This window comes from Falco peregrinus, chromosome Z (genome assembly GCF_023634155.1).
Source record: "Falco peregrinus isolate bFalPer1 chromosome Z, bFalPer1.pri, whole genome shotgun sequence".
Classification (NCBI taxonomy): Eukaryota; Metazoa; Chordata; class Aves; order Falconiformes; family Falconidae; genus Falco; species Falco peregrinus.
In genome coordinates, this window is record NC_073739.1 from 24,042,212 (window position 1) to 24,059,293 (window position 17,082).

The 17,082-nt window shown below is 39.8% G+C and overlaps 1 protein-coding gene across 1 annotated transcript in view; it reads right to left on the bottom strand.

Moving 5' to 3' along the window:
- Window positions 1–17,082, bottom strand: part of CAMK4 (calcium/calmodulin dependent protein kinase IV) — a 170,276-nt gene that overhangs the window by 72,334 nt on the left and 80,860 nt on the right. The window contains exons 3-4 of the mRNA XM_005242512.4: window positions 5,392–5,454; window positions 4,678–4,760 (exon numbers count right to left, since the gene is read on the bottom strand). Of these exons, the coding sequence (XP_005242569.1) occupies window positions 4,678–4,760; window positions 5,392–5,454 (146 nt within the window). The remainder of the gene's footprint in view (window positions 1–4,677; window positions 4,761–5,391; window positions 5,455–17,082) is intronic.

The window sequence follows — 17,082 nt, forward strand, 5'->3', positions numbered from 1 at the left end:
TTAGATAATGTTTGGTGCACTTAATAAAAAGATGAAGGAAGAAACAGAAGAGTTTATGGTCAAGATGCCGAAGTACAGACAAGGAAAATGTGCAGAGTGACATTATCATTTGAAGAAAGGGCCTAAGAAAAACTATTTTTAGCAATCTGCAGGCATTCTGACTAAAATGAAGTTAAAGCAGAGTTGATGGTTTTTGCTGAACATACTATTTGGAAAAGTGATGTATTATTGATTCAGCTGGAACACAATAGATATGAATAAAATCTGAAGGGAAAAGACCAACTTCCAAAAAGGTAGCCCATAAAAGACATATATCAGACTTCTCTGTGCTGCAAGGCCTATTACTGACTGTAACAATAATTGGTTGTTAGAAGCAAAGCCAGATCAACAAAATGAGCAAGGATCTGATGAAAGACACCACACTCTAGAAAAGAAAGTCAGAGTACCAAGAAATTATATTTAAGTAAGGTATGATGAAGGTACACAGGGGAAAACGAAGAGGCAAGAGGAAAATATAACTGAACAAAACTTAAGAAGAATCATCATTATAGCAAAGGGCAACAACTATAAAGAAAATTGAAGAGTTAATAGTCAAAGGGGTTAACACAAAAAAAATCGGGCCACTGACTACTTACCTAATCAAATCTTTGAACAATCTAAGGTTCACTATTAATAAAAATGTGTTAAAAAAGCAATTACTTTGACAAAATTTGCCTGCATAGATGAGACGAGTATCTTTTCCAGGAAAACTACATCAATTTTGGTGGTATCAATTCATTCTACATTCCCTTATAGTCACTGCATTTAAACTCTTTCTTCCACTGTGATCTTCAGTTCATATTAAAATGTTTCCATTTATTTGAGCTCAAATTTAAGTCCCATCTATCTGAAAGCACCTAGAGGATTAATTCCATGAACCTCTAAGTTTCTCCTGTTAAATGGAGAAGAGCTGAAACGGAGAGAAGCTTTCTGGTTATAAATCTGCCTTTCAAAATATCCCCATAAGGTTTATTACTTTATTCTGTATGCACAATATGATGTCATTCAAAAACCTAATAAAACCAAATTTCATTATGTCTTTCCACCACTCAAACTTCTCATGTAAAAGATGTGCCTACGGTTCAAACTAGGGCTCTGCAACACTCTTCAAAAGAAGATGAAGTGAGAAGGAAGATGAGAGATGGATGAAAATTGACTTTTGCCTGCCACTTTGCTCCCAGTTCTGAAACTTCCTATCCACAATTGTAGTGGAAACACAGTCCCTTAAAGGTGGTTCAAATGTTAGGGTTATCACTCTGCCATGTATTTGAACAGCTGTGCTAATTTTGCCTTTCTGTTTTTCACCTGGCTCCTGCCCAGTGAGGACCAGTGTGATCGCAGCCTGGCCTCCGTATTGTGGCAGCGTGAGAAACATGTCTGTGTGCTGCTGAGCACTCTGCTGCTGGGACACTCAGAGCCATCCAGAGGGTTATCCCCCAGGACTCTGTCAAAATGCTGCTGGTTTAAATGCACTTCAACCATGCAAGTCTGTTTGAAACGTGCAGGAATGAAAAAGGAGGGCCAAGCAAATGTCAGTCATATGTGCCAGCACTGGGCTGGAGACAGAGCATCTGGAAAGACCAAGAATAATAATTAATTTAGACCCACCACAGTTTTCTCTCTGTCTTAGTCAGTTCGTCCATTTGCCTGCCTTATTTCAAAAGCTCATTGTCACTGCTCACTTGCTGGGTTGGCAAAAACCATCACGCAAACCAGCAATAAATACTGTAATTTACAGAAACTTCTCCAATTTAGTTTAGAGTTATATTTGTTGTGTCTAGGATTGTGGAATATTGTGTGTCAGGGTATGATCTACAATGTGATTTATGAAGTCTGGGAAAGAGATTTCTCTTCAAAATAACAACCAAATTTCTCTTTAAAAATACAACCAAAACCAAACTGATTTCAACTCTATTAATTCAGATGTGTAGTTGATACTTTTTTAAAAATTTATCTCCTTTTAGGTAACACAACTGAAAAATTCTCATAACGAAAGCTCAGTTTAGCAATAACATGGATGATTTGACAGAAATATTAAATATGGTGAAGGAAGTGAGTAATTTTATTGCCCAGAACTTTTATGTTAGAGCGGCGTGAAACCAGCAGCACATCGACAATGCTAATAGGATTCTAGAAAACTAATCGGATCTTGGGTATTTATAAAATTGTCATCATGATAAGGGGAATGTGTGCGTGAAAGAACTTACTCATCTGCAGCTCAAATACTATTCAGAAGAAGAATGGACATCTGAGCAATAAAACAGTTGATGTAAAGAGTACAAGCATATTGCCAGAAATAGCCGTAGCAGTAACAGCAGTGAAGATGTTTACAGTGAGGAGAGCAGATGTGTTTGTGTACCAGATCCAGTCACATCATTTGCTGACAGCTAATTTGAAAGATGCATAAGAGTAACTCCTCCAGAGAACAAAACCTGATGTGCTGCCTGTGTAAGGATGGTAGTTTACAAACAAGCACATAAGGTCCTCCAAACCCTTGGGGTGGTCCCTGGCCGCGTCAGGGTCCTGCTTGCCCACACACTCTCTGTAAGGGTCTTCTCTCGAGGGCAACGATAGGCTGGATCTCAAGACAGGGTCACAGCTTTTCCTCCACATCTGACACAACCCCACTGCCCAGCAGATTTTCCAAGGTCATTTTGCTTTCTCCTGGGATAGGAGTCATGCGAGCACAGAGGGAAAAGTGCACAAGGCCTCTCTGTAAGTTAGGAGATTTCCTTCATGCATGATAAAAAGATGTATGGATCAAAAGGATTAGGCATGAGAGGGGAAGTCTGTCCTAGGGCAAAAAGCTAAATGTACCCTCACTCACACTCAGAAAGCAGCCATCATACACCACAATGCAAGTGTTAATCCTTCAGCCTAGCAGAAAGAGCAGACAGGGACAGCTAATGCTTAATTGGAGTGACTAGCACAAAACATCTTGGTTGCATGTTTCTATTAAATTATTTTTGGTTTAAGGTTGAAAAGTGAAATAATACTCCTATTGTTAGCTTAACAGCTGAAAATAGCTTTTCATGGTTTTAGTTTGTTAGGTTTTTTTCCAAATCACAGATCAGAGAAGACTCTATTGCTAAAGTTTCTAGCTCTGTTGTATATGGGAAAAAGGAGGATGCAGAGTTCAGAAGTCCTCCATAGTATTAGCGCTCGTTAGATGCTCATCACAAGGAGCATCATAACCCTAGTAAGTGACTAAATGGCTTTGCTTCTTTTCAGGCAATGCCAGACAGCTCTACCTAGCCAAACTACTGCATTAAGCATATAATTTTGGGGAAAGATCAGTCTGGGAGCTCCAATACTATAATCACTGCTGAGTACAGATTACAGAATGTTGAAAATGTTGCAATATTAAATCGTAGTTCTATCAAATAATGCAATTCCCCAACCTGGATCCCATGGAGTCTTTTATCTTCCATTCTTCTACCACACAGATGGTTGCTGCTCAGGAACAAACAATTTCGCTGGCCTATTTGTGTTATCATTTTGCAAACTCTCTTCATCAAAGACTCCTGTAGTGTGTCCAGCCTTCCTGAAAACCAGCCAGTCTGAAACGACGTGGATATGCAAAGGGCTATGTAAAAGGTAAACCATCTTGCTCTTTAGGTCCTCTGTAGCTCAGGACTGGGTGCTCACTGGTTGTTTAACTTTCAGCACGTTTCTCCTGATTGCTTTGGCTGAGTATTGAGAGAGTATGCAACATCTTCTGCCAAACAAACGACATTACAGGAGGAGTTGCTTTTGTTCTCATTGTTCAGAAATAGTTCATCTTAAGGTTGTAGCTATGAGCATGGTACCAAAAAAGGTATATTTTTGTTTTCTCAAGTCAAAGATACTTTCAGACTGAGTCTTTGATGTGTATTTGTATAACAGCCCTCTAAAATACTAAACTTTAATTACAGAAGAAGGAAGATCAAATAACCTGTCATTACGAGTTGGAAATCCTCAACACCAGTGAATGAATTGATTTACTCAAGGCAGTATCAAATACTTTTCATATCTTCTCTTGCTCTGAAAAACAAATCCCTACCAGTAAAATATCACTGCAACAGTATTACAGAATCATTTAATTTTATGCGTATGCACCTATACCACAAGCAGTATGAGCATTATGAGCCACACCTTCAGAAATCAATAGTTTGTAACAAAACCAGAGGGTTTATAAATACATTGAATACAAAGGAGAATTGTGTTCTTGTTACTCTGCTTACCGAATTTTTATCTAACTTAACACTACCCTCCTGGCAGGCCAGTTGCCACCTACCATATTTTATGATGACTTGTCAACGCCACTTTGCCAATTTTTCATGCCTTTTTTATCTCCTCTAGCACACTCTGATTCTATGCACCTGCTGAGCACCTTCTTTCAGTAGTGTGTGCTCTTTAGCATTTATTGACAATTTCCTTCATTTTCAACTCATGTATCCTTTCAAAAAAAACCTCCTGATAATCACATTTCCAAACTAATTTTTAAGCCAATTCCTGCCGATATTTACTCATGTGAATTAACCATATGCTGATGAAACATTTCTAGTAATTAATAGCACAGTGATTTTGTGCAGAGAAGAGATCTGGACTGTAACATCCTTGGGGAAGGTACCAAGGAGGTGCATACAGGTAAGTTACCTGTCAAATAGTTCTCCACCTGTGACCAATTCCAGAACAAGACTGATTTCTGTAGGGGTCTCAAATATCTCCTTCAGCTTTATCTGGCAAAAGATAAGAAAAAGGATTAATTTTGCTTACTTGTCTTCTGGCTGAGCATATCACAGTGTCAACAGCAGGAAACAGACCACACCCAGTCAATAAAACAGAGAATGGTACCAACTAAAGTTGCAGCATCATTTACCATGCAGTTGAGCAACTTACTGTGCCTGTTCTGTCCTACCCTCCTTTTTTTCTTCTTTACCTCCTTTGCATTTTTTTTCATACTCCTTATACCTCAGCAACCTCTATGTAACACAGGAGCTTAAGAAGCTGCTTTCATTAGTGCTTGTCAACACTTGTCTGCCAATCTTTCAGAGTAACTGAATGTAAGACCTCCCCCACGCTCTGAGGACACCAACTCCCTCTTTTATTTACATAACTTCTTTTGCATAGTTTATCACTCAACTCTGTCAGAACATCAATAATTTATTTTAAAGTGTAAGTATAATTCAACAGTCTTCAATAATGAGCTGCTAATGTGCTCATAAGGAGAACCCAAAGCTTTAGTTCAGGACACTCCCAAGTCTGTGTAAATGAACCATAGCAGTCATCTCTCAGGAATGGAAAGAATTAAAAAAAAAAAAACCAACACAAAGAAACAAACATGGAGTGCAACAACAAGGCTAAACTTACAATGTTTGGATGTGAAAGGCGAAGAAGAACTCCGATTTCTGTGCGGACAATTTTCTTGTCTACCTGGTAAAAAAGTGGGGAGGGAAAAAGTGAAAAATTTACTTCTGTGTTCACCATAGAAACTTCTAGCTGCATCACAGAAAAATATATATGAACAGCATTTCTAGGTCTCTTAGGTGAACTTAGGTGAATAAGCTGATGCAAGACACATAAGTCAAATATACTGTAAGGAGTAATTTTCTTTTAACACGAGACAGATACTATAAAAGAAAACCACCTGCATCTAGCAAAATTATTACCAATGTACATGTAAGTCATACAAGAAGCAGAATATAGGAAAGACATCTGAAAAAGGTGCTAAAATTCCTGTATTTACTAAAGTTCTGCTTTTGTCTATCACTACTTATGTTGGTTCCATTTATGCCAGGATAGCTTCCTTTTGACACACTCTTCAGCAGCTGCACTGGGAAAAGGTTTCTGCACATAGGATGTGCACATCTAGGCAGTGCAACATATTGCTTAGAACAAAAAAGTGATGCAAAGGTCAAACACCCCCAGCCACAGACAGAGTATAAGGTTTAACTTGCTTCACATACGTCTAAAGGAATGGTCTATTAATGCAAAAGACTTTCTGTTTGGTTAAACCTCTGAGAGGATGAGCTCTTCAACTTTCCTTCCCTTCTCAGACTGCAGTCTTTAACAACTTATGTCCTGTGGGGACATCAGTCATTTCTCACAAGAAATGCAGATCTAGGGAGTATTTCATTCAGAAAAGACAACTGCAGCTCTCCTGGAACATAAACGCTTAAGCAAGAAAGAAAGGAAAATGCTCATAAGCAATGTGTGCGTGCTTTTACCTTGCTAAAGGTAATGAATACATTTATGAGGAAACAATCTGGTCTGCAAATATTCTCACAAACCCTAGAGAAATCCTATACTGATGACAATGATAAACATATTCTACAGTACTCTTCATCTCAGGGGTTATGAAATGTATGAGAGTTAGCAAGTTAAGTCATTACCTGTTCTCAAACCAATGACACAGATGACATCAAGCAGAACATTGCGGGGGCTGGGGTGGGGTGTGGGCTTTTTTGGTGGGGTCTTTTCATCAAACACATGTTTTGGGTTTGTTTTTGTCTTTTACATCATATGGGAAATGAACAGTCATTACACATAAACCTTCAAAATGGACATAAAACTACCTTCAAATTCTCACAAAGCAGGGCACATGCTTAAAAAAATGACCCCTTTTTTTATTACCTGGAAGAAGAGAAGTGCTTCTTAGTATTTTATTTATTCCAGCAACAACAAATTTCATGAATCAGTCACATTCAGAACTACAGGAGAGGCAGAATTTGATTCTCCCCTTGTGTCAATCAGGAATAATTCCAGGTTAGTAATGCCAATGCTTTGACAGTGGTGTAAATGAGCGCACAGCTAGAGCCCTTAGGGATTTCTTGAAACTCATTGACACTTAACCTCTTCTAGTGGCTCTGCCAGAAAGCAAATTCAAATTAAAAACAACAACTTTGGACTGATCAGTGCATGCAAGAAGCATCAGAAAGCAAAAATCACAGAGGAATGAATTATTCCATTACCTGAACATCTAACCAAAGATAAAGAACTTGATCAGTAACTAAATCTTCACAGGTAAATGCCTGCTCTGGGGTCAAACATGGGACTATTTAAGCTCTGTGACCATCACGGGCTTTATAAACTTTATTGCTTTCTACTCCAAATGAAAGTGTTCATTTGCTCTTGCCTGCTACATAAATACTAAGCAGCAGGTTTGAAGAATGGTTTCCTGTTCAGTTTTCGTAAAATGCTGTGAGCACCAGCCTGGGTCATACTTGGTTTCAATACACCCTTGGCAACAGCACCTTTACTCAAATCTGGGTTGCTTTTGTGAGTGCAAACACACAGCCAGGGGCTCCAAAGCTCACTGCCTGCTAGCAAGGGGCTCTTGATGATTCAGAGAATTACACACATCTGGTCTGTCTTTATACGCTTGCACCTCAGACAGGATCAGAAAGGTTAATGTACAATATTGCACTGACAGTCATTTACTCATGAGAGCTGTTTAGACTGAGAAATTTACCTTACTCAAAAGCAGCACTACAAACTGAACAATCTACCATTCGTTTTCTGCAGTTTTGAAAATGTTTGTGCATCATGCATGCCTGGCAACAGGCATGGATGAGGCTGTCTGAACCCTAAAGATGCTTCCTTTAGGCAGTGAGTAGTTACAACTGACAAACTACAGAGGCCTCCTCTCCTCTTGCAGATGGCAACAAATTAAGTGAAAAAGTGAACTGAGACTCAGTTTCAGGACCTTGCTTCCCTAGACATCCACTCAGCAACCATAGGCGAGTCCCTCTGTGATCCAGGTCCTGACCTGACACAAAACAGTAGACTTTCGTAACACTTCCTCAGGTAGTGGTATGTGGAAAAGGTACCTCAAAATTCAAGTTGCTATGTTGCAATGGCAAATAGGCCACAGAGAAACTTAGAAGAATTACATATGTATAAGCATCCTGGACAATGGCTATTGGGACAGATTTTACAACAGAAGTGTGCATGCATAAATGATATGAGTTGTTCCAAAGCGAAAGCAGCGGCATATGTAGTTGTGGCATTTTATTACTGTTTATTACATAAACAGTGGCCTGTTTCACCACTTTTTTTTTTTTCTTACCTTCTCCTACACTAGGTGTAGAGCTATATCAACACTTACCTTGTTTCGTCTCCTTTCAACAAATTATACTTACTTATATCACAGCCAAACATGGCCTATTTTTAGTTTGGGCAGGAATTTCAGCAATTCAACTACCTATACTCCTGGCAAATTATTTGATACGATGATAGTCTGGCATTTCACTCTATACTCTATGTTGCTGGGGTAACAAGTTTTAAAACTTGGATAACTTAACCAAAATATCCTATTACCACAAATGTTTGGTCAAATTAAGTATGTTTGGCTAGATCAAATATAGTGGTCTGATTTGTGTACATGTAATAACTGACCAAAATGAGGCTGAAAATTTGTTTATTTTTGTTGTCTTCTCTTTGGATGCAATTTAAATATGCAGTACAATATGTAACAATTTATCTAAACTTTCCTTAAATTAACATTACTCACAGGAATGTCAGTAAGACCTTTGTGAGTAAATCACAGTCAAAGATAATGTCATCAGAAACAGCCTGTTTGTGAAGAGGAAAAACAATCAAATGTTAACTTTCAGATGTTTCCCAGTTCCACTAGCGTAGCGATTATCCTTCTACAAGTTTCCTTATTTTTTGCTTTTAATCTATGCTAACTAGACTATATTATGCTTTTGGTCAAACATTTCATTAGGTAATTTTATTTCTATTTAAAAGACTACTTTGTGTGAAAAACTTACACTAATTCTGCACCAGGTTGTGCAAATGACTAGTTGGGTGATTTTAACATTGGTATGATTTTACCAAGCTGTATTTCCTGTTTGCAAACTTCGAACTGCAAGCAATCAAGAGGCATTTGCTGTGACAGGCCTTTGAAGCAGCATTCTGTTGCGGTACATCCGTGAAAACTGAGAAGTTATTTGCCATGTAATCCTGAAAATTATCACTTCTTCACCACTGACACTAGGCATGAAGATTTCACCACCCATAGGCAAAATTCAAACAAAGCTGCTAGATGGCTGGCAATTATTAAAACTCACACTTACATACTTCCGTGGCTTATATGTGGAAAAACTGATGTGAAGCACTAAAACACAGCAAATCCACAAGAGATGCCTGTAGGTGCAACATAGCCTTGCCACGTGCTGTGGCTTGCAGATCTCCACAGTATGCTTCAGTAAGCAAGGACTGTGACTGGAGTACAGGTAAGCATCTGCATGCTGGCTTTAATCTAACTAGATAAAGTACCTGTGGCAGCAAAGATACGGCGACCTGAACTTGGGAGCAAGAGGAAGTCCAACAATTCCCAGAACCCAGTGTGCTGAACTGAAATGTCTGTCTATACTGCTGCTGGACACACAGCTTTGCTATATTACCTAAGTTCACTAGACAAATGGTAGCATGCTGTGTGCACTCCAAACTGCAATCGTATGTCCTGTTTACAGACAGATAGGCATAGGATGAATAGCATTAACAGAGTATTTCACACAACCAAGGTGCAGGAAGTTAGGACAGCATTTGCAAGTGTGGGTGAATGAAATTACCCACCCCCTTAGTTTGTATTAAAGCATTTACATTAAAAAAGGTAACTATTTCTGCATTATTCCTAGTATTTTGTCTCTCCAGTTATTTCACTTCTGTAGAATTAGGCATTCATTTTCTAGATATGTGTCTGCAAACACCACGTCTTTGAAATGTCATACTGGTCATGTAGCAAAGTAGCGCTAGGTCTATAATCAGTCTACTTCTGATCTATAAATTTCAGGCTATTTGACAAGGGAAAGGGCTGGAAAAATCCTTAATGAAAGCTGAGATTCTTCCACATTTCCATGCCCTGAGATGGTGAGGTGGAGTGATGCTACAAACCCTGAGACAAAACAGGATAAAATGGACTGTCACTGCGAACAGATTAATCTAGTTGCTGCCTTGTGATATGTCACGCCACCCTGAAAACTTAGTAGAGAGCAAGCAGCAGAGCACATTTCTCATCCTGCAAGTCTATCCTCTGTTGCTCTCTTTCCCCAGGGTGCTGTGGACGTGGAGGCGCCTATCTGGCCAGATATGAGCACCAGGCAGGTTGGGTGACAACGCTGTGCCCAGGCAAGAGGTGTGAAGCAGCCAATGCAAGTGGCTCTCCAGCAGCTTCACAGCACTGCCTACCTCTGGGAGGCTGTTCACCCCAGCTCTGCACAGCTCCATGTTTAATATCCCATTTATTGACTCACATGAACGTCTCTAATTTGAGCAATGAATGCTTTATTGAACCAGCAGGTCAGGCTCTGAGCATGTATTTTTCTTCACTGTAAAAGAAGCATGCTGCAAATCGTTATTGGCTTGCCACCACACTCCATTAGAAGTGCTTCCAAGAAACAATTTTTATGTTCTTCTCAGCTTAAGTAACTGCTCAGCAGCCTAAACCTTTCTGTATTTTATGGAGTCAATCATTAATTACCACTTATAACTTTGCCATTATTATGTCTTCTCACAATTAAGATGAAATATTAAAACCTATACAGATACAGGCTACTCACAAGCAGAGCTGCCACTCCCATCATAGTCTAAAAGGTCTGTTCCCAGCTGTCACACCTACATACAGGGCTGCTGGTCTACCCAGGGTCTCTTGAAAGGTTTCAAGAAATGAGCTGGAATTTAAAGGTTGAATTTAAATTAATCTTCACAAGAAGAAGATTCAAAGTCCATATTTTCTATACAGTTTTGGGTTTTGCTTTTTAATTTCAGAATGTCCTGGGTAACAGTAATTGCAGTTTCTGCCCAGTTCATACATCGAGTATCTTCTATGAAAGTCTTTCAGTCAAGACTTCAAGATTAAAACACTGAAGAAGACTTCTAAATATGCTTTTTCATCTGTATAAAGGTGGGTTGTACCATGGAAATAACATGTATCAGCTAGTCTATGTATCAATGCAAGATATGGATGTCAATCTTCACCATAAGTGATACATAATCTTGAGGGAAACAAAAAGTGGTATGACAGAAAAATCCCAGAACAAATTAAAATAGGTACTTCTTATGTGGCTCAGCCTATCTCTCTGAGTTACTCTGGTGTAACTCGATAAGCAGCATGGCCGTGGATAGTGGGTAAAAAAATTAAAAAAAGCTGACCCTTCTGAATGGATACTTCTTTGTTCCAAGTAGGGCATTTATTTAACACCTGCTTCAGGTGATTTGATTCTTTGCATTAACTTTTTTTTTTTTTAATGGAAATAAAAGTAAGGAATTCTTATGTTTTAGGGGCTGTTCTTGCTGGGGCGTTGCTTGACCTTCTCAGCAAGGTCAGCAACTCTCTCTTTATATGGGAGCAACCTTTGTACTCCTAATAGAATAATATTACCTTAACAAAAAAAAAAAGAAAAGGTTCAAAATAATTTTTTTTTTTCTATTTTCATCTTGGCAGACTATTCTGGCTCTCTCCATTCAAGCTGAACATGAGGTCCTTACAGAACACATCAAACAATACAATGAGGCACACCAGTAATTGCACAGCCCTGCAGTATCTTCCATAAACTCAGCAGGGAGCTTTAACTTGATAGGTGTGCTGGTTTTGACTGGGATAGAGTGGATTTTATTCATAGCAGCTGGTATGTGCTGTATTTTGGATTTGTGCTGAAAACGGTGTTGATAATTCAGGGATGTTTTCATTATTGCTGAGCAGCGCTTACACAGCCCCAAGGCCTTTTCTGCCCCTCACCCCACCCCACCAGCGAGAGGGCTGGGGGCACAAGAAATTGGGAGGCGGCACAGCTGGGACAGCTGACCCCAGGTGACCAGAGGGACATTCCATACCATATGGTGTCATGCTCAGCAGATAAAGCTGGGGGAAGAAGAAGGAAAGGAGGGACATTCAGAGTGATGGTGTTTGTCTTCCCGAGTAACCATTACACATGATGGAGCCCGGCTTCCCTGGGGATGGCTGAGCACCTGCCTGCCCATGGGAAGCGGTGAATGAATTCCTTGTTCTGCTTTGCTTGCGTGCGCGGCTTTTGCTTTACCTATTAAACTGTCATTACCTCAACCCATGCCTTTCCTCACTTTTACCCTTCCAATGTTCTCCCCCATCCCACTGGAGTGAGAGTGAGCGAGCAGCTGCGTGGGGCTGAGCTGCTAGCTGGGGTTAAACCATGAGAGTAGGACACTGAGACTTTTTATTTTGAGCCTCCATAAGTAAACTTGTATTATTAATGCAAAGAAAGCAGACTACTCCTTATCAGAGCAATTGTTTTCTGTGTACATGTCCACACTTCAATTTGTGGCTGTAATCTTTCAGTTGATGCATATTCTTTAGACTGAACACACTTGCATGGAACTACTGCAAGTTACATCAACGCACCTGCATTTGTCTTGTTAGGTGCCTAAAGGTCTGCTTGTACATGCAAACCTGTCGGCTGCAAATACAGATTAGCTGAGCTTGTACAAGCATATGCTTTTTAAAAATGAGTGAATGCACTATCTGCATATGACGGTACTTTTAATCTGTTAAATGTAAATTGTTCCATCAAAGAAGCAACACTTCTGTTTCTCAGAAAGCACAGCACATTTGCAATCAAATCACCAGGTGGACAGATGATTTGTGGGATTGTATAGACTTCAGCACAGTAAATCACATGCTGACATAGCTGACTAACAGGCTCTGCATACTTTAACATATGATTTCAATGGTAAAGCTGACCAGATGCAGGTAATACTCCCCAAAGACACAAAAGCTTTTGTGAATGGGTTCTTTCGTTCACCTACATTAACTTGGTGGCATCACTGAAGGGTGAAGCATGGGTCCAGAGGCACATATAGTTTGCACAACACTGGTCATTTGCAATAACACATTTTATGTCCATGTTCAAAACAAGTTATATGTTCATTAGAACAGGCCTTATTATATGCAGTGGTCTAACTAGCTAACTAATTTGGTTGCTGTTTCTGTTCCTGAGTCATTTATAGACAGATTTCTGCAAATACATTTGATAATTGTTGAACGGTTTATGCAAACAAATTTCAGGCTATTAGGTATTCATGAACTGCTCATTTCAGCTACTCACTATTTATAGTGTGTTACTGTCATTGCTACTGTTCCCAAAACTAGGTGGAGGAGGACACTTCTAAGATGTAAGAAAAATGTGTAAATCAAAAGTTAAGCACAATTCTTTTTTTAGTTCAAAACAGTAATACTTGTAGGATTATTTAGAAAATTTTCTTGCCCATTCTGGCTTTTGACTTATACAGTTACAAATCCAAAAACTTCCTTTCTTCTCAGGGAAAATACATTAATCTATCTTTTAATCTAAGTGATGTAACCAGTTCTAGACATCTGGAACTCTGTAAAAGGCTTCACATTCACACATGCTTCTGAACAAATCGATTGCCACGTTAGCAAAGCAATAGCTCCTTAGAAACTGAGAGCTATTACATAATAGGATATTTTCTATCACCCTGTACAACATTTTAGCTTAAAGTTACATGATTTCTTAGGAGTCCTCAGTTGATTGATAAAGATCTAGAATATGTTATGTCTACTTATATTATTAGTCAAGTGCAATGCTTGCTGCAGTTTAAGGAATTGCACATAAATCATAAGCTAGTGTACCTATTCTTCTCTAAATCAATTCACACTTACAGATCCATGTGAACCTTCACTGTTATCCAATAAAGGTTTGATGCAACAGGGTTACCATTAATATTGTAATCTCCATCACAGGTATCAAACGATTCCATGAGATCAATGTACCAGTTTTGGTTGGGATAGAGTTAATCTTCTTCATAGTTACTTGTACAGGGCTTTTGGGGTTTGTGATGAAAACTGGTGATAGCACAGGGATGCTTTAGCTATGGCTCAGCAGTACTTATGCAGCATCAGGGCCTTTTCTGCTCCTCACACTGTCCCAGGCTGGGGGGGCACAATAAGTTGGGAGGGGACACAGTTGGGAAACCTGCCCCCAACTGACCAAAGGGATATCCCACACCATGTAACACAGTGCTCAAAAAGAAAAGCTGGGGAAAAAAGGAGGAAGGGCAAAAGTTCAAACTGACTATGTTTGTCTTCCCAAGTAACCATTACATATGACGGACCCCGGCTTTCCTTGGGATGGCTGGACACCCACCTGCCCATGGGAAGCGGTGAATGAATTCCCTAGTTTGCTTTGCTTGCACATCTACCTATTCAACTCTCTTTATCTCAGCCCATGAGTTTTCTCACTGATAACCTTCCAGTTTTCTCCCCCATCCCTCTGGGGGCAGTGAGTGAGTGGCTGTGGGGGCTGAGCTGCTGGCTGAGGTTAAGCCGTGACAATGAACTATGTGCTGTACCACTTCATTTTGTAAGGAATAACATAGACGATGATTGGGGAAGGCCTGGTTGTGAATCTGATGATCAAATGAGACTGTTTCATTCAAAGTATTTCAGGTGGGATAAAATAATGACAACATCATGTGCAGACTAAGTCTTGCATGTTTTCTTTGATGAACCACCCTGAATCTCTGGACCTGCTGCTTAAATGACACCTGTTACTATAAGACTTTTAATCTGATGCTAGACAATTCTTCTGGTAGGTCAGCCCCAAACACTGATAATTAGGGCTCCTGAATTCACTTTAGTGTTGCCTGACACTATATAGAACCTGTAACTCTGCACTTACAGGAACCATATAAATGACACCATGCCCCAAAACTGCTTAAAATTTACAGGTTATGTAATTTATAATCTGTGTAATGCAGAAAACCAGTAGATCCTCAAAGGAAAGCAGGGAAGGAAGCCCTTGAAGGAAATTTTCAGGGACTAAAAAGAAAAAATATTTTATATATTTGGAAGAGGATACAGAGAAGCACATAGGTGAGATCGTTAAGAGAGGCAGGCAGACATGGGAATGCAACGCCTTATATTTGACAGAGCTCACTTCATAGATTAGAAACCGTGAGCTGAGTTTCTTGTTAGCGCGATTTGTCGACAAATAACACTAGAGTTTACAGGACTGCTTCTGACCCTACAGCTCTCCAGTCCCTGAGGAGGATGTCTGAACTACATTAATGACAGCATGCTAACTTGCTTCCTCTGCCAGAATCTATGAGCTGTGCTGGAAAAAAAGAACAAGTGACTGACCAAGCTGAAAGTAGCAGGAACATAGAGTGACTTCCCCCTGCAACAGATCACTCCAACCTGTGAATTCCACATATAAGAGCCACAGGGTGCCTTCTGTATTTGATCCTGTGTTCCCTGATGCTTCACACAATTCAGGAGTAAATGGAGGAGATGCTGAAAGGAGGCAATTGTAAGATATGTGAACTTGAACCAGAACAGGTGACTATTTGAATTTCAGGAGACTCACCTATGTACATCTCCCTTTATGGCCACTGAACTCACATGCAGATTTGAAAAATCCACAGAATCAGACCTAAAAAACACCTCTGATGCATAAAGTGTGATTTAGGGTGCAATTCTGGTACTTTAAAAAAAATGCAATCTGTGAAAGACCCCATGGGTTCTTATGTTACTGCAGGTAAAATCTGCAGCTACTTGAGCTTTTGGTGAGGTTCAGCTACTCAGTGATGAGGAACCATCTGGGACCTTCAACCTAATTTTGAGGTCCTTATTACAACTGCAATACTCTGACCATACTCTCATGAACTTTGGGCCGAACAAGCCCTGTATGAAGCCCAGTGGTAGTAAAACTGTCTCTCTTTGAATACATTTTACATATCCACTACATGGGAGGAAGAAGACCTGGCTTATAACACACAAGTGCTTAGGTGACAACACACAAGTTAAAAGGTGACATTACAGTGCCTGTCTGCTATAGGCCACCTGACCAGGAAGAACAAGTGGATGGGGCCCTCTACAGACAGATAAGAGCAGCCTCGCATTTGCCGGCCCTGGTCCTCATGGGCAACCTCAACCACTCTGATATCTGCTGGAAGCACACACAGCAGGACACAAGAAAACAAGGAGGTACCTGGAGTGCATAGGTAATAACTTCCTCCTTCAAGTGACAGAGGAGCCAGTGAGGAGAGATGCTCTGCTGGACCTCAAAATCACCAAAAAGAAAGGGTTCACTGGGGATGTGAAGATCAAAGGACACATACTGTATGTTGTTCTGGGCCACCCAGTACAGAAGAGACAAGGACATACTGGAAAGAGTCCAATGAAGATGATGAAGGGACTGGAGTGTCCCTCCTACAAGGAAAGATTGAGAGGCCTGGGTCTATTTTGCCTGGACCAGAGAAGGCAGATTTTGCCTGTGAAGTAAAGCATGCAGGAGTTAGTTACTGATGTGTTAGGAACTGTGGTACTAATTGCCTGGGTGCAAATGTTTTCCAGATCTAGCTCCTAGCCTTGGAACTTCATGTGCTCCTCATCCATAAAACATGGAAATGCTAATGTGTTTTCTCACTGTGGTGTTGCAGTTGTAACACAGCAATGACCCAAAAAGAATACCTTAAATTAGTTATAACAGTGAAATGAGTAATTTTCCCGGAGTTCTGAGTAACAGATTTTTGGCTTCTCATTAGAAATTTGAGCTCTCATCTGCAGAAATTTGGACTTTTCCCACAAATTCTGGAAAGCCATGTCACAGGGTTCTTTTGACTTTGTATTTTCCCATATTTTTACATTCAAATCCTATACCTACTGAATTTGCCACTCATTCCAGAAACCTACAATTATTATCATGCCATTTCTTGTAGCACTATTCTTTTATCAGTGAATAAAGAGCTAAAAGCTATATGAGCGATATGTCCCTTGCAGACAAAATCTAAATTTCTGCAGGCTGATATTCCTGACAGTACTGCTTAGAGGTCCTCAGAAACTAGCATACCATGTAACCTTTGGAATTCTAAAATAACTTTGAAATCAGAATTCTCTCAATAAAACTGTAAATGAAAGTGATTTGAATGCCACAGGACTAAAATACAAACCAAACCATCTTATTTATGCAATTTCTTATTACTTACGGAAATGCTTCCAGCTGATTTCAACTATATCTACTGAAAACATGCCCAGTTGGAGTTTCAAACACCTGCTCATTC